Consider the following 22,562-nt stretch of genomic DNA (forward strand, 5'->3'; position numbering starts at 1 on the left):
GTAATATTGATCTGTATATAGTGTATATATAGAGTCATTATGCAGTGGTCAGTCTATGGTGGTAATATTGGTCTGTATATAGTGTATATAGAGTCATTATGCAGTGGTCAGTCTATGGCGGTAATATTGATCTGTATATAGTGTATATATAGAGTCATTATGCAGTGGTCAGTCTATGGTGGTAATATTGGTCTGTACATAGTGTATATATAGAGTCATTATGCAGTGGTCAGTCTATGGCGGTAATATTGGTCTGTACATAGTGTATATATAGAGTCATTATGCAGTGGTCAGTCTATGGCAGTAATATTGGTCTGTATATATAGAGTCATTAAGAGTGACCACCACATAATATCGCCATATACACTCTATACAGACCAACATTACCGCCATACAGTGACTGCCACATAATATTGGTCTGTATATAGTGTATATAAAGTCATTATACGGTCATCAGTCTAAGGCAGTAATATTAGTCTGTATATAGTATCATTATGCGATGATCAATCTATTGCAGTAATATTGGTCTGTATATAGTGTATAAACAGAGTCATTATATGGTGATCAGTCTATGGCGGTAATATTGGTTTCTATATGGTGTATATATAGAGTCATTGGGGGAGATTTATCAAAGGGTGTAAAATTTAGACTGGTGCAAACTACCCACAGCAACCAATCACAGCTCCACTTTCCTTTCAGCACTGCTTAAAGCTGAGCTGTGATTGGTTGCTGTGGGTAGTTTGCACCAGTCTAAATTTTACACCCTTTGATAAATCTCCCCCATTATGTGGCGGTCATGGTGTGGTGCTAATATTGGTCTGTAAATGGTGTAATTATGCAGTGGTCAATCTATACAACACATCTTTACAACACTAACAGCAGTCCTGGCATGTAGCGGCGGCCCCGGCATGTAGCGGCAGTCCTGGCCTGTAGCGGGGGTCCTGACATGTGCGTCGGTCCTGGCCTGTAGCGTCGGTCCTTGCCTGTAGTGGCAGTCCCGGCATGTAACCTTCTGAACTGACTGAATGTGACTAAGGGCCCTAATACACCGAGCGACAATTGTCCTAATCTGTCCGATATCGCTCTGTGTATACAAAGACAACAGTCATCAACTAATCATTGTCTTTTGGCAAGTTTAAAAATCATTAGCTGATGATCAGGTAGTATATATCACAGACAAGGCCTAAGGACAATGGGGAACGTGACCAGGTAGTATATATCACAGACACGGCCTGAGGACACCGGGGAACGTGATCAGGTAGTATATATCTTTATTGTTTACTATATACAGCAAGGGCTGAACACAAACATCACTAATGATATATATATATACAGCCTTTGCTGCACGATAATTGAGCCATGTAGTAGGCTCGCTAAGCGAGCTCCATTCTACCAGATTGCCATCACTTCTCCGGAATATCAGGCTGTGTAATATGGCCCTTAAAGTGGCAATACACTTTCAGTAGCTGCTGGCTGAACAATCCTTCAGCTGACAATTATCTCTCCCATACGACCCCATCCTCCCCATACACAGGAACGTTCGGCACATCTGAGTGTTTGTGTGTCCTCTATAGGAGGGGTAAGCCATAGCCAGACAGATCTGATGGTGGCTTGTCTCTCTGAGAACAAAGAGGTTGGATATTGATTTTCTATCAAGCCCGACCCCCTATGTCCACTGGTATAATCAGAGGACTGTCCAGAGAGCCCCATACACCTTACACTGATGGCCGAACCCACCTTGAGCAGCAGGTACCACGAACAAAAGTGTAAAATTTATGGGGACCTTAAATTGTTGCTACAATATTTCAGCATTTAGGGCCCCACCTTCAACTTTGCCCAGGGCCACATTTAGTCTAAAACCAGCCCTGCTCTGGACGGTACTCTGGTTAACCCTTTGCCCGCTATATTAATGTATCAATGCCTTACTGGTTCTGACCCCAGCTAGTTGACCACTCTCTTGTGCATTGCTGGTAGTGCAGTTAGCCCGCAGCCTTTTGTCCTATACCATTAATCTTTTACCAGAGTCTGCAGACACAACCTTGGTCCCCAGCAGCAAAGTCCATTCTACTCCATTGTGGACGCTAGTAAAAACTTGGAAGGTGTCTTAAATTCTGCCAGCCACAGTGATGTTGGACATTTGTAGCCTTTACGAGTCACTGCTCATTCCAGGACGCTAGTGTATCATAACAGCAATGTTCTATACGTCCAAGAAGATGTACATAGACATGGCAACATAAACTTGACAATCTATTAGAGCAATGTTATCACACGTTGCTGAAGATTAAATCAACGTGTCATTTGTTGTAAGTTTCTCCGAAGCTCTCTTTTCATCAGGCATTAGGCTTAAAAAGTCTTTTCGGTGTGAAATCCACACAGAACAAATATGGCTAATAATTCCAAACTAGGGGAAGGACAGGATCACTTGTGATTTATTCTGTAAGATGTTAACAGGCCTAAGGCTTTCTCTCGCCTCTGAATATTTCCTATAATAGATCTTCAAGTGTATTAATCGCCTCTTCTTCTCTGTTTTCAGGGAATGTCCTGATCTATAATCTTACAGTGTTTGTGTAAATGTGTGTCCTATAGATTACATTTTTTTCTCTGTGGACAAATGTAAAAAATATGTTATTATAAATGTATTATGTTAATTTTATTTAAAAATGTATAATTATAAGATCTCATCCACAAGGCTACCCAATGACGGCCATCCACAGGATAGGCAGCCATTTCTTGACCGATTCTTTGTCCTGCAGGGATGACATAGGTGTACTGGGTGTTGGCAGATAGCCAATCAGCCAATAGGCCATCAATAGGTTTACTATGGGAAACTCCTATAAAAGATGTAGTGGGAGAGTGGCTCATGTTTTCTTCAGGAGGGGAAAAATCAAAAATCTAAAATGTCTGGTATGAAGATATTTACTATCAATGTAGCAGGTAAGTGTGACATGGATAAAACCACATATTGTCGGATTACATCACTGTGGAATTTGCAGCTTTGTAGCATGAGTATATCACTAACAAAGAGTTTACAATCCAGTAGATCACAAGAAACATCCGATCAGACATTTCATCACTTCTTGTAGCAGTGGGGCTATTTGGGTCATCAAATGTAGATGATACAAGCTCTCCATCAGGAAAACCATAGAAGAATTCAGACATATTAGTTCCCCAACAACAAGTGAAGGCACTTCTATATTGTGCCATAATATCTTCAGAGGGAGCCCTTAAATGCTTCCAGTTCTGGAGTCTAAAAAATAGACAATTATGCAAAGAACTGATGGAGGAAGAGGAGAGTTCTCCTATAAACTGTCAATGTATTGTCCTTCCCTTTCTCTGACAGATTTAATTCTTTAAACTGTTTCCATTCCACAGTTTAATACATAAATAATAACTAGTTCTACCATGAATATTGGTACGTTAAGGGAACAACATACTGTATACTGCTTTTAGCTGTTAAATATACATTGGAGATTAGTGTTTTTTTAAAAAATTTTACTCAATACTGTGAGTAGTTATGATTATTTTCTAACTGCCCCTGTCAATTAACAAAACATCAAGTTTCAATAACATAAGTTAGAACGAATGTGGAAAAGCTAGCGTCATGCACTTCACTCTCTGACTTGCTGCAAGCTGCGACTAGTTGTAGAAGATGGTCTCCATAGACGTATACTGGAGCCTGTCTAGTGCAACTGGAAGTAAAGAAGGTAAATGCACGGTCGTGCGCTTTTCCCTTTTTGTTTAAATGATTGGTGGTGGACTGAGCACTAGGGGCTGGAAATAAAGTAATGGAGTCACATTTAGTGCTCACATTAAACTTGTATATGCCCTTTGCCGTTTCTCTCTTTTTTTTCTGCCTTTTTCCAATCACACCCCCTTCAATCTAACTCTTTACCCCTCCCTTCTCCAAGGACCCTATATCCATTAGACAGCTGGCTGGTCCTGCTGAAATCTAATGTGTATGTTGGCCCTTAAAGAGTCACTGTCGTATTTTTTTTTTTTTGCAGAAATCAATAGTCCAGGCGATTTTAAGAAACTTTGTAATTGGGTTTATTAGCCAAATCTGCCATTATCTGCATGTAAAAAGCCTTTTCCCAGGTCCCCCCCTCCTTCCTCTTTTTCATCCACTCTGAAAAATCTGAAAATTGTGACTTGTTGCAGGAGACGTCCCCTGTCTGCTCTAGGGAGGGGGGAGGGGGGAGGAGGAAGGAGGAAGGAGGGAGTTAGCCGGCAGCAGAAAGCAGATAACAGAGGATTACAGGCACGGAGCTGGGTGACAGCTGTAATCCGAGCTCAGACAGGTCACTGGTGATGGTCAGAACAGATAACGGGTTAGGGATTTGTAGATTAACTCTTTGTTGTCCTGTTTTGGTCTTTTCTTTAGCTCTCTCCATAGGAGAACAATGAAGACAGGGGGGAGAGCTTCAAACTGCTTTTTCATGATAAAAATGCATTTTTCGGATAATAAACCCAATTACAAAGTTTCTTAAAATCGCCTGGACTATTAATTTCTGCAAAAAAAAAATTCACGACAGTGACACTTTAAGGGGTTGGTGATAAATTAAGATTTACAATTGGATATTTACATTTAGGATGGATGGTAAGGGCAGAGCTTAGTAATTGATTGGCTTGGCCCCTGAGCATTCTTCCACACATGGGAGTACTTTAGTGGCTGTGCAGAGCAGGACCTTGTAAGCAGAGCTTATTTATGAGCAGACATTAAGAACAAGCATCATTCTTAGCCGCAGACACCTGAGGACACCTAGTTATAATTGAAACATATGGGGGCTGTGGTTTGACATATTTAGTAGCAATACTTGGAGCTGGATGAATAGCAGTTACTGAATCATTAGCATAGCATTAGCATGTATTTAGCAGCGATCTGAGAGATCTCCTAGTATGCAGACCATTCTGAATAATCCACATGGCGCTAAAGGATTATGTACTTCACAATTTTGTAAGGTTTACATTTTCTATGTCATTAGAACATTAATAAACGTAAAATCTTGGTAAATTATCCTCTTTAACTGACATGTCATAAAAGTGTTTATATATGTTGACTTTTTGTATGTTTTCCTGATGTCTCTGTTGATTTCTCCCAGTTGCCCCTCTTACTCCTAAAAACATAAGGGGGTAGGGGAATGAAGCTGCCAGCCTAGGTTCTCTATTACATACACACTGGGACTGATTTCATAAGAAACCAAATCTAAATTTTTTTTATTTTTTTTTTAGATTGTTGGAAGAAACAGAGAACCAGGAGGAAAGCCACACAAATACAAAAAACATACAAACTCTAGGCAGAGATTAACCACGGTTGGATTTGAACTCTGGGCCGCAACGCTGCAAAGCAATAGTGCTATTCACTGGTACGACAATATCAAAAGCTGCTGTACCAAACGCAAACTCTTCTTTACAGCATATTATAAGAAAATGTATTCAAGATTTAATACATAGAAAGCAAAAAACCCATACTCTAGGAAAGCGACTGAGGAACATACAAGACAGGATGCCTTATAGTCCAAAAAATCTCATTGTCCAGTATTAAGTTGCTCCTCCAAATGCCCAACCATTTACATTTTGAGGTCCCCTTCCTTTACTAACCTCATTTTGACACTGCCAATGTCACTGTACAGGTTGAGAAGTGCGGGGATACAGATGGGATGCGCCATGATCTCATTCAGCTGTGGTCTTTTGGACGGGTCCAAGTTGAGCATGCTAAGAATGAGCTGTCGAAGTTCTGGGCTATACCGGTCTGATATTGGAGCGAACGTCCCACTCATGATCTTCAGCACCAAAGCAGGCAGATTCTGTACACACAGAGTATTGTTAATGTATGGCATTACATATAGGAGAACAGAAATATAATATACACCATCCTCTGTCATCTAATCATTGCCATAGCAGTTAACTGAATCCTTGGTAGTGTAGAGACACCTTTGTGCTTAAATATTCAGCTTACTTTTGCTTCTACAGTCTCTGCAGCTTGTTATGTGAGCTCTGCTTACTCTTTTAACTTGTACCTCCATGATTCTCCCCTGAAAAATTCCTTGTATATGCTCTCCTCTCTGTCTACAGTCTGTGTGAGCTGCACTCCAAGGATTCTCTCCTTCCTGTCTACTCTTTGAGCTGGTGTGTAACCCACTGCCCCTTCCTGCTGATATCTGAGTCCAAAAATTCCATCTAATCGATTTATCTTATCTTTCTCCATGTTGAAATTTTTAATAAAGATTCTTTAGAAAGTTGCTTCATTTTATATTCAGGAAACAATCAGTGCAAAGGTGTCTATGGCTTTTCATTGTTGATTCAGTGGTGGAAGGGGAAGCCAAGAATAATTATTTAATTGCTCTGTTAGATTTCTAGAACTCTAAGTATGTTCTGCTGGTTGCTTAGTAACAGGTGACACCGCTGACGGGTGACTCTGTGATTCACCATGGTTTTGTTGATTGTAACCACTCACTGCATGCTCGTCGATGGCACCTCAACCCCCGTTACTGGTGGCTCAATCACAGATTTCTTGGCAGATGCATAACGTAAAGCTTTTGATCCTCCATGCAAAATCTGTAACACAGCCCCCAATGTAACATGTGCTATTTATAACACTCTTGTCTAATTTTCTTTATGGATTTTCCTATAAAGGTAAGTTCCACTATTGGTTCAACCTGTAAAGATCATGCATTTATGCACAATTTCAGATCATGCACAAATTTGGGTGTAATTTGCCCAGTAAACTGGTTAGCTTGTTTAATATTTATTATGATGTGTACACACTTTTGTGTCTTTAATAGGATAGGGGTAGGGCTGGAGGATTAATCACATTAATTTGATTAATTCGCCCGTAACTTTGATTTTTGAAAATGAAAATATCAAATTCTATTTAAAAAAAAAAAAGTGTGCTCTAACCTGCAGGGGGAGCAGTGGCGCTCAGGGCCCGGGCGTTGTACTTATTGTCAGCCTCCAGCTCGAACACGGAGTGTGACCGGGCATGGAGGTGCAAGCTGCTCCTCCTACAGGTCACAGCACACCCTGCTGGATAAAGAGATGCTGCGTCCACACACTGGCGTTCCCTGCCACCTGCACACAGGAGATCCAGGAGCAGCAGCAGCAGCCTGGCTCTGAGGAGCCCTTGGGGCAGGAGAGAATCAAAGGACCATTACCGGAGAGCAGGTGGGGACTAGGCTCAGTGCCCACCTCTCCCCCACTACGCCTACCAAGTAACTGCTACTACTACTCCCACAAATACTACAACTACACTGACACCTCCGACTACAACTACTACTACTACTATATACTGCTATCCTATATGTACTGTGTATACCATCCTGTCACCATCATATAAAGGATATACTGTATACTGTTATCCTATAAATACTGTATATAGGGCCCCCACATCCTGGTGCTCTGTTGTTACTATATATTTTCTTTAAACTCTGAGGAATCTGTTGGTGCTATACAAATAAATATTATTATTATTACTTTTATTATTGTGAGCACAGATTGTGTGAATGTTTCTGCCTCCTGACTGAATAACAGCACAATAGTGATATAGTGACTACTATTACTACACTTTTTACCTCTACTATTACTACACCCCTCATACTTTATGGGAGATTTATCAAACTGGTGTAAAGTAGAATTGGCTTAGTTGTCCCTTGTAACCAATCAGATTTTATTCCAATCACTTTTAATTTTTCAAAAAATCTAGACATTCTAAGGCTATGTTTACACTATGTAAAAAACACGTCCGTATGTCATAACAACGGCCGTATTTGCGCAAACAACGGCCGTTCTTTTGCGAATAATGGCCGTTGTTTGTGCAAATACGACCGTCGTTATGCCACACAGCCGTGTTTTTTTTGTAGTGTGAACCTGGCCTAAAGATGTACCAAACAGTCCCTGTCCCTGAGTCCCTGTGACAACCTGGATGCAAGGTTTGCACTAATAATCAGACGGCATAAGTAAACCTGAGAATTTGCAGATTTTGTTGCCGATCCACAACCTTTCCCCAACTGTGATTTCATCCTGTGTGAACATATAGCATGTAAGTTACATAGCAACCTCTGGTAATGGAGATCAAATATGGTGCTTATATGGAATTGTGACCTGAGAAAACCACATCCTAGATATTAGCATTGTGCCGATGGGGCCATGAACCCAAATAAAACCTTGTTCCATGTGAGCAGAATAGAATGGACACGGTAGCTTTTTAGAACAATAACTAGTCAATAAATAGAATCTGTCTTACTATAACATACACAAATCTGCCTCTAAGCAAAAAGGGTTAACTAGCCTGTATCCACGAGAGTGCTGGTATCACCACTGCTTTTCTAAAGAAAAAATACTCATTTCTTAAGGGAAAAAGTTCTCAGACATGAAGTATGTGGCTTGTTCCCAGGTGAGATATTTCCTGTGTTTAAAAACATCTATGTTTACAGGGCAGGTCTACACTACCATGAAACCTTCACATAATCCTGGAAAGTTTTGGTTTCAAGTGAAATAAAAAAAAATCTGAAAGGTCAAACAATCAGGATTAGAAATTGTGGCAAAGTTCAATGCGTAAGTGAGTGTTGAAGTAAAAAGTTATGGGTCTTAGTGCTGGGATGAAAACAATAGCAGCTGTCCAGGCAGGGGTCCTTTTTCAAATATGCCCCTAGAGGGGGTGCTTGAAAATAATAAAGTACACTCACCTCCCTGGTTCCCATGCTGCTGCAAGTATCCCACTATTCTGTCTCTGCTGTGCAGCCACATCTGGGTTCTGGGGCCACAATATTACAGGCCCCCTCAGCCAATCACCGGCTGCAGCAGTGTCCCACCTGATTGGCTGGGCGGGCCTGCAATGTCCCAACTAGAGATGAGCGAACCTGCCGGATTTCTGGTTCGTACGAATCTGTATCCCGAATCTGAACTGTATCCAAGTTTTCTAGGCGTTCCTTACGCTGTATCCACCCGCTGCACGGAGCTGGCAGACAGCGGGAGTCAGATGCCGAGATTTCTGGTTCGTACCAACCAGAAATCCGTCAGGTTCGCTCATCTTTAGTCACAACCCTAATACCCGGAAGTGGCCGCACAGCAGGAACGGAGCAGTGGGATACTAGTGGTGGAATGGGAGACAGGGAGGTAAGCGTATTTTATCATTTTTAGCCCCCACCCCAGGCATATCTCAAAAAGACACCAAGGGATAAATGTGTTGATATTTTTTTAAGAGAAAAAAATGTCACACAAACATGTTTTTTTTTATCAACTTTAAATCAGTCTTCCAGTACTTATGAGCCGCTGTATGTCCCACAGGAAGCAGAGTTTTTACCTGACACAATGCTCTCTACTGCCACCTCTTTGTCTGTGACAGGAGCTGTCCAGAGCAGATAGGTTATCTTTGGGGATTTGCTACTGCTCTGGACAGTTCCTGTCACAGGCAAAGCTGGCAGCAGAGAGCCCTGTGCTAGACTGGAAAGAATACACCACTTCCTGTAGGCTTGAGGTATTTTTTTTAAATCTTTAAAACTGTCTGACACCAGTTGATTTAAAAACTAATCTTGAGTACCCCTTTAAAACCCTATTACATGGGGCAATTACCGGCTAAACCGGCTGACATCACCCTGTGTAACAGGGGTAGCAATAAGCAAACTAACCCAAATTCAAGGCTTAAAATAATTCTTACCGCAGCTTCGAATGCCCTCTTTAGGCTGGTAAGTTCATAGAGGACACAGCCAAGTGCCCAGATGTCACTTTTCTGGTTGTAAGGCTTCCCTTCACACAGTTCTGGAGAGATGTAACAGGGGGTTCCCACTACCTGGCAAATACACAGGATATACAAAGTAAGTTCCAAATAGAAAAGAACACTACACTAATAAATGGATCCTTTGTAGCAACGTCAAATAAAAGATAATAGATAGTTACATAATAAGAAAACGGAATATGGAGTTACATAACATGGACCCACCAGGACTGGGCTGATAAAAAATGGAGCGTCAACTGCGCCTCTTAATTCAAGCCTTAAAACACTTATTTACCATGATATAAAAGTAAGAAAACATTTTATTTATCTATTCTGTCTGCTCGCAATGTTAATTCTACAAGAAGCCCAATCCTATAGCCATCCTTCTTACCTTGACCTCTGTATAGCTCCCTTAGGCCCAAGCCCTGGAATAAGGGATGGTCCGAACCGAGTTTGGTTCGGGTTCGTACTAACCCGAACCCTCGGTAATGATTCCCGCTGTCTGCCCGCTCCGAGGGAGGAGCGGGAGGACTGCGGGACTCCGTGGGAGGACCGCCTGGAAAACTGGGATACAGCCATAGGCTTTATCCCAGTTTTCCAGGCGTTCCTCCCGCTGTACAGTAGGAATCTGCTGCTGAGCGTTCGGGTTCATACGAACCCGAACCTCGGCAGGTTCGGACCATCCCTACCTGGAATATTTGCAGGTATTTTTGTCTTATATGGAAACTTTTTGGCTGTTTAACTATAACTATAAGCTGTCATGGCGCCCAAGTTATAGGAGATAGGCAATACAGTAACTCCTGCCATGTGTCAGATTAGCACTGACAGTCAAATTATATAAACCTGTCTCTCTAGTGCCACCTACAGGTAGCCAGTTTACTGCCTTATGAAAGATCATTACTACAGCACTCCATAGGGAAAGATGAGGGATCCTCATATAAATCTGCAAAACCAGTTAAAGCTACAACTAGTGAATATATTAAGGTCATTGCTGGGAAGTCATGTGAATATGTAGTTATCATGTGAAATGTCTGATCACCTCTGGATGTGTCCTCACTGCAGGGGTAAAGTACAAAAAAGCTTGGCTTATTCTGAATACTAAGAGATTAATATTGCAGACTCGTTCTTTACGCTTTCCTACTAGAGTCATCCCTGGCAAGTTACAGTAATGACAGGGAATAATGCGGCCATACAGAAACTGGATCATGTGAGGTCAGTCATGAGAACGTGCCAGTCTATGATGACACCTCACATCTAAGCAGTAAAATAATAACATTTATGGCTCTGTGGGACTCTGCTACCTAGGTGTATATTTACATGCAGCGGATTGGTTAAATACATTGTCCCATTTATCTGAATGGGCCCTGCATAAACCCCTGCTGCAGAAACAAACCTAGCAAGATGTATGGAAGAGATTTTCAGGTTTAAAAATTCTGCAACACTTCTGATGTGTGTGACTATACTATAAGGGTATGTTCACACTTGCTAGGATCAAACAATTTTTAACATAAAATCATGCTGATTTCTGTGTTTCACCATTGGATTCAATAGGACATGGGAAACCATGCAGGAACAGTCACTATAAGGGTACGATCAAGCACTGATTTGTTCCACATCCAAAACAGCACACCACACTGCCTAAAACCCCACTCCCATTGACTTCAATAGAAGAAGAGAAACATGACAAGTGCCAGTGCCGGAGCTCTCACTAAAGTCAGTAGAGACTGCAGAGAGAAACGGTGCGGAAACATCCTGTGCCCATGTGTGCACACATTTAGACTACAATCAGTCTATTAAAGTAAATGGGTACACAGTAGTGTATGGTAGCATACTTCGTTGTATCTTTGACCTACTGCCCAAAGATGATGGGAATTCACCTGCAAAGATTTGTCATGAGATACATTTATTATACCTAACACCCCTGACAATGTATCTACTACCAAGATCAAATAATTCTACAATGACATAACATAGACCTTCTCAGTTTGCAAATGACAGTCATACATCCCAGCGGTATTAGGTTTCATTAGTATTGGGTGAAACCATGAAAAATTTCAGGAATGGAAATGTAAGCGTTTTAGAGAGACAAACCATACTAAAAATATGTAGCATACTAAGAAATAACAAGCTAAATGGTATAAAAGGAAACTGGTGTCAAACAGAAGACACATATCATGTTACCAGCAAAGGAAGAGTATACAGTATACAGTATACCGCAGTGACACATGAAGATGCTGTCTAGGTAAATCACTCACGCTACATTCTAGAGAGGAAAATGTGTTATTACAGGAAAAACCGTGTAGTGCCAAACATGAAAATGCCCATATGTTATTAATCGATAACCACTTTATTAAAATATCACAGAAAAATATATACTGAAATCAATGACATAGAAACATATTCTAAAGAGGAGAATGCAGAGGAAAGCAAGAGGCACAGACAAGGAAACCACAGCAGTTACTACCCCTAACAGTTACTACCCCTATGACATTCAATTCAGTTTAAATGCTTGTGCATATTGACGATATATAACCCAAACAAAGTGTAGTTAGATTCACATGTTGAGGTCAAAGTGTTAGTATATCGCACTATGTCCATTCAATCAGACTATTGAACTGAAAAGCCATATATAATTGCAACCTACCCGCTTGTAAACTTATGGCAGTAATGTACAGTCCAAAGCCAAAAAGTGCCCATGTGCAAAAAAGAAATAACTTGAGTAAACATATAGGGGGAGATTTATCAAAGGGTGTAAAATTTAGACTGGTGCAAACTACCCACAGCAACCAATCACAGCTCAGCTTTAGGCAGTGCTGAAAGGAAAGAGGAGCTCTGATTGGTTGCTGTGTGTAGTTTGCACCAGTCTAAATTTTACACCCTTTGATAAATCTCCTTCATAATCTCTGCATGGGTCAGTGAAATATACAGACAGAAAAATCACTATGACATACTGTACTAATCGTGTTTCGACAGAAAATCACCCCAATGCGCGTTTTGGCTCACCCTTCATCAGGGATTGTCTGTGGAACCACAACTCATTGTTACAGTATGTCATAGTGTTCTTGTGTTTTCTATATGCATATTTCACTGACCCATGCCCAGATTATATGTTCTTTCTTTAGTGCACTTTTTTTTCCACACTTTTTGGCTTTAGACTGCACAATACTGCTATAAGTTAACAAGCGGGCAGGTTGCAATCATACACGGTTTCAGTGCCATACTCTGATTGAATGGACAGTGCAATATACTAACACTTTGACCTCACCATGTGAATATAACTAAACAGTTTAGTTGGGTTATATATAATCTTCGATATGCACAAGCACCTAAACTGACCTGAATGTCATAGGGGTATTTAAAGTGTAACTGTCATTTCAGGGTCATTTTTTTGAAAACATTAAATATCAATAGTACAAGCGATTTTAAGAAACTCTGTAATAGGTTTTATAAACCAAAAGAATTTCCTTCTGTACTGAAAAAGCAATCTCCCAGCCTCCCCCCTCACTTCAGAAGAAGCAGAATTTCTGTCTCCATTATGTGGCTATGGAGAGGGGAGGGGCTGTTAGGAGTGACTGAGCACGGAGCAGTCCTACAAAGCACAACACCCTGCAATCTTCTCTCAGTAAGTTCATAGATAAGCACTGACCTTTCTGACCCCAGAATCCTGCGTTTTAGGTGCCCAGAGAGTCTACAAACAGCTGACCTTCATGTCACCTCTTCCTGTTCCCTCATCTCCCTCGGCCCCTCCCCCCTCCATAAGGATAGAATGGAGAGAGCAGAACCCGTCTTCACTGGCTTCTCTGTAATGAAGACGTGTTTGCCTGATAATGCACAGATAAAAGTCAGGGGGGGAGGCTGGGAAATTGCTTCTTGAGTACAGAAGGAGGCTTTTTTGGCTGATAAAACCTATTACAGAGTTTCTTAAAATACTACTGATTTCTGCAAAAAAAAAATAATAAATATGACAGTTACGCTTTAACTGTTATCTTAGGCACCTATGAGCTGTGGTTTCCTTGTCTGTGCATCCTGTTTTCCTTCCCATTATCCTCTTTATAATATTTTTCTATGTCACTGATTTCAATATAGATTTTTCTGTGATATCTTAACAAAGTGGTTATTGATTACTAACGCATGGGCATTTTCATGTTTGGCGCTACACATTTTTTACATATATATATATATATATATATATATATACATACACACACACATCTGTGTAAAGAAGCCATTAATGAAAAGTTTGACTATCAAACATGGCCAAATTGCAGACAAGTACCAAGCAGGTGACAGTCCCTTTTGACTTGCATTGCTTTGAACAGTGCTTGTCGCTTGTTATGAAGGTGCTGCAAATCCCCATTTACCATGATACCCTTACAGACGCTGACTGTCAGGGCATTATGGGAGCTGTAGTTTTGCAACAACTGGATAGCCACATTTTGGGGAGCCTGCAGCCCTCCAGCTGTTGCAAAATGTGCCAAGTGCTGCGGAATCTGTTGGCGCTCCAGTGCGCACAGGATTTATGTAGAGGCACTGCGCCGCTATATAAATCCTCAGATCCTCGGCACTGTGGGGACATTTTCAAGCCTGGCGCAAAAAATGCCGGACTTAATAAATGTTCCCCATGGTGTCCACCAATTTTTAGTACGGAAATAGTCAATAGTCATCTATATTCATCTACATGGATGGTAAGGAGACAGAGCAGAAAAGATATGTGTATTTTAAACATTTCAGCTCCTTTGTCATAATGTTACAATGTTTCTGCTATACTGAATATTTACAATGCTAGTTTTCCTGTTCTTAATAAAGGCTTTCTTCTTGTCTACTCACAGTGTAGGCTTTACTCTTACTACTGAGAATCTTTGAGATTCCAAAGTCCCCGATCTTTACAATCATCTGGTGTTTGTCCAGGAGGATGTTCTGTGTCTTCAAGTCTCGGTGAAGGATGAGTTTGTTGTGCACATGATGCAGAGCGAGGAGAATCTGGACAAAGAAGTGTAGAATGGTGTCTTCATCCAACAATGAATTACAGCGTTTCTGAATGTATTCGGCTAATGTGCCCCCTACGGAGAAGAAGAAACACCATCAATACCAAATATACCAAAATACACTGATTTTTGGTAGTATATGCTCATAATCTAGAGCTGATCAACATGAGCAAACTTATGGAGCATCTCACTAAATCCGAATCTCCTACAGCGGTGGTCGATTTATTTTGTCTAGAAAAAGTAGTTCTGTTTTGCAAGTGCTCTGATATCTTGAAAGGCCTACCACGCTATTCCAAGAAATCCAAACTTTTAGTATGTGGAATTACGTTTTCTAGACAACTATCTAGTGATGATACATATCCCTACTCTACACATCTGTGTGGTTCTGCAGTCTGCAAAACCATGGTTTAAAAAATGCACAGACAACCCATAGAGTGTAATCCGTGGACCTCCTGGAAGGCAGATATGGTTCGTATGGCATGTACAAGTTTTTTTGACACCTAGTACAGCTGCTATAGAAAAAACTCATGATTCCATTTATGTATTCTATTACTCATGCCTGATGACAACCCCAGTAAGCGGCATGGCTCCACCACACCTTGGTGTTCTACCTCACAAGCTATCACTGACACCAATGTGGTGCCATCCGATATCCATGACATTTGTAATTTTGGAGATAGAACAGTAGTGATGTAGTTGTGACAGTACTAGAAAGAAGGTAAGAATTTTCTGTTATGTTTCAATATGATCTCTGATTTCTTTCTGCTCCACTTCATTAACAATTACTGTTTTACTTCAGCGCGTGTAAAATGGCAATATCTACCACTATGCAAACAATTTTGGACACATCAATGTAAAAACATGCTAAAACCTTACTATAAAATGCAAAAGACTGTATATGTGTTATTGGTGCCATTAAACTTTTAATGATTGGATTGACGGAAATGCTATACAATTCAATGTATATAAAATAATAGGCTTTTATTAGTTACAGGAAAATGTACATAAATGTGTCAAGAAGATCATATATACAGAGCTGTCATACAAGATGTAGCCACATTCCAGTGATTACTGTGGCGTCCGTCCTCCAAAACACTGACCTTCCTTCTGTCAACAATCTGAGTCATCCTGGTTTCTGATCTGAATTTACATAAGCAGTTTCAGTCCTTCCACAGATCACAATGTAGAGAAAAAAGAAGCATGATCAAAGAAAAGGTGTAACCCATGTGATGGCTGGTCAATAATAGTCGTTGATCAGGATAGGCCATCTGATAGATAGGGGGATCACAACCGCTCCTAAGTCGACTGGTAGGGTCCGGAACGGGGTTTTCACACTGGGATCACAGGGATTCAGCTATCAGTATGACAGCCAGGCTCCCACTGTAACTACCTAGATCGGAGAAACCTGTTACATGCCTGACTACAGCAGTGTGTAATATATAAGTACCATTTACCACCATCAGCAGTCCAACGACAAGATTGACAGCTGGAGGCACAGTTATAGACTGCCTGTCAGAACAATATAGACAGGCTCAATACACTGTATTACTGTAGTAGTGCAGTGTACTGTAGCAGCAGACAGGATAGCTGGTGCACTAATGGAACTAGGGCAAAATGAAAAAAAAAAATTTTAAGGGTGCGTTCACACGTACAGAATCCGCAGCAGATCTGCAGCAGATTTGATGCTGTGTGTGCACTTAAAGGGTAGCTTCACACGAACCGGATCATGGTAGTGTGAAGTTGAATGGGTCACATACCCACAGCGGAATTTTCATTCCGCTGCCAGTATGTGACCCGGCCCCTTTAACCCCCCGCAGCCCCCGGCCTGGAGGATTTCGCTGCAAATTCACAGCGTGAAATCCGCTGCAGATCCGGTACGTGTGAAGCTACCCAAAGGGTGTTTTTCAGTTAAAGCAGGGTGATGAGCTATCCACAGGTCACTAAGGCCTTAAATAGGCTGGTCACTTAGGGGATAAAGTGAATAGGAGCCATCGCTGCTGTAACTCAACAGAGCCACTACACAATGCATGGATCTGTCCAATTCCAGTTTCTTTCACCGTATATGCAGGTGGTGCTTTTGTGCAAGACAGCTGATAATTGGGAATGTGGGTGTGAGACCCCCATCAAACAAACACTGATGGCCATTAATGTAAAAATAACAAAAAAGAAGACTATGAAAGACTATGATAGCTGTGAAAACTTTTGGGTCTCCTCAGACATCAGGGCTGAAGCATAACTGCAACCTCTGCCCCCGTCATAACTACACCAGTAGGCATAAAGTAAATCTTTTTTATAGTTTTTATTATTTTATTTATTTTACTATTATTTAATTATTATTATTAGTATTATTATTGTTTTTAGGAATAATATTTGATTCTTTTATCCTAGTATAATTTTATTTCAGTTGCAGCTCAAAACTTGCTGTAGTTACGTTATAAAACTCATTCTACCACTAGAGGGAGTAAGGCTGCTGAGTGCACACTGGTCATAGAGCTGCTGTACGAAAAATATGTCAATAAAGGCAGCCAAGCTATGCTTCACTCTATGGGGGGAATTTACTGATGGCTATCTGCCATTTCTAGGCCCTGTTCATCCTGCATTTCTGTACTACATTTAACGTTTAAGCTTTTCTGCAGGGTCAAAAAGCACAGCTGCAAAATTAAATGGAGAAACAAGAATAGCTGTGCAATGTACGCTAAGCTATAATGTACATTACTCATTGTTAGTCAATAGCTATGTTACCATACACATTTAAACATATACTTTAAAGCGACTCTGTACCCACAATCTGACCCCCCCAAACCACTTGTACCTTCAGGTAGCTGCTTTTAATCCAAGATCTGTCCTGGGGTCCATTCGGCAGGTGATGCAGTTATTGTCATAAAACATTACTATTAAAATTGCAGTTCAGTGCCCTACGGGAGTATCTGTGCCCTAACTTTGCACCGCCCCCTCCGTCCCTCCTCCCCACCCTCTTCATCATTAGGAATGCTCCAGGCAGATTGCCTCCTATTCACCACCTGTGTTACCACGGCACATGGGCTGGATCATTAAGGCACCTGTGCAATATTCAAACAGAAGTAAATGTGCCAGTGGCATTCCTAATGATGAGGAGGGTGGGGAGGAGGGACGGAGGGGGCGGTGCAAAGTTATGCCCGTAGGGCACGGGGCTGCAATTTTAAAATACATTTTTTATGACAATAACTGCATCACCTGCCGAACGGACCGCAGGACAGATCTTGGATTAAAAGCAGCAATCCGAAGGTACAAGTGGTTTGGGGGGGTCAGATTGTGGGTACAGAGTCGCTTTAAACACAGCTAAACACAAAACACACTACGAACAGGGCCCACAACGTATACAAATCACCAATTTTTACACAAAACTGTTGCATAGGAATTGAGACTCTCTGTTTGGTTCACAACCCCTCTAGAAAAGTAGGTGTGGCTCAGTGTAAAACTGGGCAGGGCCTCCATTAACTATCGTAAATTATGTGATGGTGATGGTGTCAATTTCGGCTTAAAGAGAACCAATCACCTAAAATTAACTGTCCCTATAATAAAAGTTTCTCTCTCCCTAAGTCTATTCCTGAAGATACAGACTGCATTTACAGTCTGTATCTTATACTGTACCCAATCCTGTATAGTAGTAAAAGTATTGCTGGGCGCCGCCATCTTGATGACGTCACTTGCGTTCCAGCGGTGCGTTCCAGCAGTGGAACGCAACTGACGTCATGAAGATGGCGGTGCCCGGGAATACTGCACCGCTATACAGGATTAGGTAAAGTATAAGATACAGACTGCAAAGGCAGTCTGTATCTCCATAAGGTCTACTTATAAAGATACAGACTGCCTGTGCAGTCTGTATCTTATACTTTACCTAATCCTATGTAGCAGTGTAGTGAGCCGGGCGCCATCTTGATGACTGGAACGCACCGCTGGAACGCAAATGACGTCATCAAGATGGCGCCCGGCATTACTGCACCGCTACAAAGGAGTAGGTAAAGTATAAGATACAGACTGCAAAGGCAGTCTGTATCTTTATAAGTAGACCTTATGGAGATACAGACTGCCTTTGCAGTCTGTATCTTATACTTTACCTACTCCTATGTAGCGGTGCAGTAATGCCGGGCGCCATCTTGATGACGTCATTTGCGTTCCAGCGGTGCGTTCCAGTCATCAAGATGGCGCCCGGCTTACTACACTGCTACATAGGATTAGGTAAAGTATAAGATACAGACTGCAAATGCAGTCTGTATCTTCATGAGAAAACTAATAGGTTTAATTAGGACAGATATACACAGCGATCTCGCGCTGTATAGCGCGAGATCGCTGTGTATTTACAGAGCGGCGGGCAAAGGCTCATGGGAGCTCTTCCTGCCGCTCTGCATGCCGGGAGCTTCCTGTCACGCGCCGGCTCTTTTGAAAAGAGCCGGCGCGTGACAGTGAAGAGAGACATAAATAAATTAAAAACGCGGACAGAAAATTCCTTAATTCTATTTACAAATATTAATAAAAAAGTAATTTAAATAGAATTAAGGAATAAAAAAAAAAAAAAATCTTCCGTGATTGGTTCTCTTTAAGTGGCAAGTCTCTTAAAGGGGTACTCCGGTGGGGGGGGGGCTTTTCTCCGATCTTGCCAGGGAGGAGGTGGCTGAGGGCATCCTCCGTCACTGACTGGCTGCGGACTTGAAACGTAACGTCTCAAGCCCGCGTCAGAGACCAGGAAGCGCCCAGGCAGCGGGGACCGGAGCGCCGCAATACGGGACCCGCTGAATCCAACACAGGAGAAGTTTATCAGTGAACAGTTTGTGAAATGTCAGCCTTAGTATTAAAAAGAAAAAGAACATCGTTATTAAAGTGTTATTACAGTGAAAAAAACGTTACATTTCTTTTATAAAGTTATATGACTATATGTAAAAATAATGGGGGAGATTTATCAAAGGGTGTAAAATTTAGACTGGTGCAAACTACCCACAGCAACCAATCACAGCTCCTCTTTCCTTTCAGCACTGCCTAAATCTGAGCTGTGATTGGTTGCTGTGGGCAGTTTGCACCAGTCTAAATTTTACACCCTTTGATAAATCTCCCCCAATGTTTTTTACTTTACATTTATACAATGAATGGCAGAAGTAAGGAGTGACACCGTCCCTCTGTTGCCACCAATGGTTGTGTCAGGAACTGCAGGGCTGTCCTAACAGCTATCTAAGTGTCAGCAGTTCTGGACAGGAATGCAGCTGACATATTCATTTAGTCCAGAACCGAGGACCTATATAGACATTGGTTATAGCTTTAGCTTTTGCTGTCCTGGCATGATGGGAATTGTAGTTTTGTAACAGCTGGAGGGCCTAAGTTTGACACCTGTATTCTGAAACAAGAGGGGGGCAGGTGTGAGGCAGGTGCATGTCAGGAGCATTGAGTGCAGGCAAAACTATGCCTGCACTCACTGTCCATAATTGCCTTCCTAATGCTACATTTACACAGGACGATTATCATACAAATTTTCACAATAACGATCGCATTTGAGCGATCATCGTTCAGTGTAAACACAGCAAACGATCAAGCAACGAGCGAGAAATCGTTAATTTTGATCTTTCAACGTGTTCTCAAATCATTGTTCGTCGTTCGCTAAAAATTCGCAGATCGCTTTGTGTAAACAGTTTTTCAGAGATTCACCCTATGTGAAAGATGGGCTTCAGCGATCTAAAAAAGGATCGCAATAAAGATTTTTGTTACGCATTTTCTAACAATTTTTCTAACGATTTATTCATCTAAATGCTGATTGTTATAAAAACCAAATTGTTGCTTCAAAATCATTAAACAATAGATTGGGCGAATTATCGCTTCGTGTATACACAGGTGTGGTAAACATGCAATGCTCCTCACATGCACCCGTCCTCTTCTCATCTTGGAAGGTATATACCAGTGGAGTGCCAGGCAAAGGAACAGGTATGACCTTATCTGCTCCCCTAATAACCCCATTAAAGGAGAAGTCCCATGAAACAAAAAATCAGAGAAAGGCAGGGGAGTGCAGGAATAATAAGCAATGTATACTTACCCATCCCTGTGCCTTTGCAGCAATACCTTCTCGGTATCTTCCAGCCAGCAGCCTCCAGCAGCTCCTTCTGCTGCAACCTCACATACCCCATTGAAGGAATGCCCACTCAGCCAATCAGTGACTGGCTGAGTGGGCAATCCAACAACCGGTCCATGATGTTGCAGCAGCAGGAGCTGGAGCCTCGACATACACGGAACCAACCCGGAAATGACATCCACTGGATGTGTACAAACTGTGAAAGCAGTGCTAAAAAGGCACAGGGATGGGTAAGTATACATTGTTTATTGTGTTCCCCCCACCCCCTGCCTGTAGCTGATTTTTTTTTCTTTATGGGACTTCTCTTTTAGGCTGCGTTCACACTACGTATATTTCAGTCAGTATATTTCAGTCAGTATTGCAACCAAAACCAGGAGAGGATTAAAAACACAGAAAGGCTCCGTTCACACAATGTTGAAATTGAGTTGATGGCCGCCATATAACAGTAAATAACTGCCATTATTTCAATATAACAGCCGTTGTTTTAAAATAACAGCAAATCTTTGCCATTAAATGGCGGCCATCCACTCAATTTCAACATTGTGTGAACAGATCCTTTCTGTGTTTTTAATCCACTCCTGGTTTTGGTTGCAATACTGACTGAAATATACATATACTGACTGAAATATACGTAGTGTGAACGCAGCCTAATTAGGCTGCGTTCACACTACGTATATTTCAGTCAGTATTGCAACCAAAACCAGGAGTGGATTAAAAACACAGAAAGGATCTGTTCACACAATGTTGTAATTGAGTGGATGGCCGCCATTTACAAACCTCGCCTAAGGTACAAACTCACTGGGCGAATCCGCAGCAAGTTTCTCACAGAAAATTTGCAGCGAGACCCGCTGCGGATCCCTGCCCTGTACAGTCTATGGGCAGACAAACTCGCAGCAGGATGGACATCCCGCTGTGAGTTTGTCCGCAGCTCGCCCCGTTAACCCCCCACGGGCTGGAGTGTATACATCAGCGGGTCCCCGCTCCGGCTTGCTTTGGGGATCCCAGTGTCTCCACGTCCCGCTCAGCCAATCAGTGCGCTGTGGCGGGGCTGCAAACTGATTGGCCGAGCGGGACGTGCCGGGAACCCCCGAAGCAAGCCGTAGCGGGATCCGGTGATGTATACGCTCCAGCAGGCGGAGGTATAACGGGGCGGGCTGCGGACAAACTCACAGCGGGATGTCCATCCTGCTGCGAGTTTGTCTGCCCATAGACTGTACAGGGCAGGGATCCGCAGTGGGTCTCGCTGTGAATTCTCTGAGTTTCACGCTGCGGATCCGCCCAGTGAGTTTGTACCATTAGGGTGGGACCACAGATAACAGATCCGCAACAGATTTCACGCTGCCTTTTACATACTTGCTGTGAAGACAGGGGGAAGAGCTTCAAACTGTGTTTTCATGTTAAGGCTATGTTCACACTACGTAAAACTACGACCGTAGTTTTCGCCGCAGAACTACGGCCTTAGTTTTGAGGAGTTGAACATAGCCTTATTTGCAATGGGATCCCGGCCGGAGCGTACACACATCGCATGCGCTCCGGCCGGGATCCCATGCTGCGCCGGAAAAAATGACATGTCAGTTTTCTGCGGCCGGAATTCAGTGAATTCCGACCGCAGAAAGACCTGTCAGTTCACACAGTGAAGCAAGCGGCTCCGGCCGCTCGCTTCACTGTGCGCTATGGGAAGCCCTGATGCGGGCGCGCGCTGATGCGCCCGCATCAGAGCTCCGCGGCCGGAAAGATTACCAGGCCAGTACTTAAGTACCGGCCGGGATGATCCGGG

The 22,562-nt window shown here is 42.2% G+C and overlaps 1 protein-coding gene across 3 annotated transcripts in view; it reads right to left on the reverse strand.

The window, feature by feature from the left end:
- Positions 1 to 22,562, reverse strand: part of NEK8 (NIMA related kinase 8) — a 64,360-nt gene that overhangs the window by 33,503 nt on the left and 8,295 nt on the right. For all 3 annotated transcript variants that reach the window (XM_069945542.1, XM_069945543.1, XM_069945544.1), the window contains exons 3-5: positions 14,537 to 14,769; positions 9,653 to 9,784; positions 5,599 to 5,804 (exon numbers count right to left, since the gene is read on the reverse strand). In XM_069945542.1, coding sequence (XP_069801643.1) covers positions 5,599 to 5,804; positions 9,653 to 9,784; positions 14,537 to 14,769 — 571 coding nt within the window. The remainder of the gene's footprint in view (positions 1 to 5,598; positions 5,805 to 9,652; positions 9,785 to 14,536; positions 14,770 to 22,562) is intronic.

Source organism: Dendropsophus ebraccatus, chromosome 11 (assembly GCF_027789765.1).
Source record: "Dendropsophus ebraccatus isolate aDenEbr1 chromosome 11, aDenEbr1.pat, whole genome shotgun sequence".
NCBI classification, from domain to species: domain Eukaryota; kingdom Metazoa; phylum Chordata; class Amphibia; order Anura; family Hylidae; genus Dendropsophus; species Dendropsophus ebraccatus.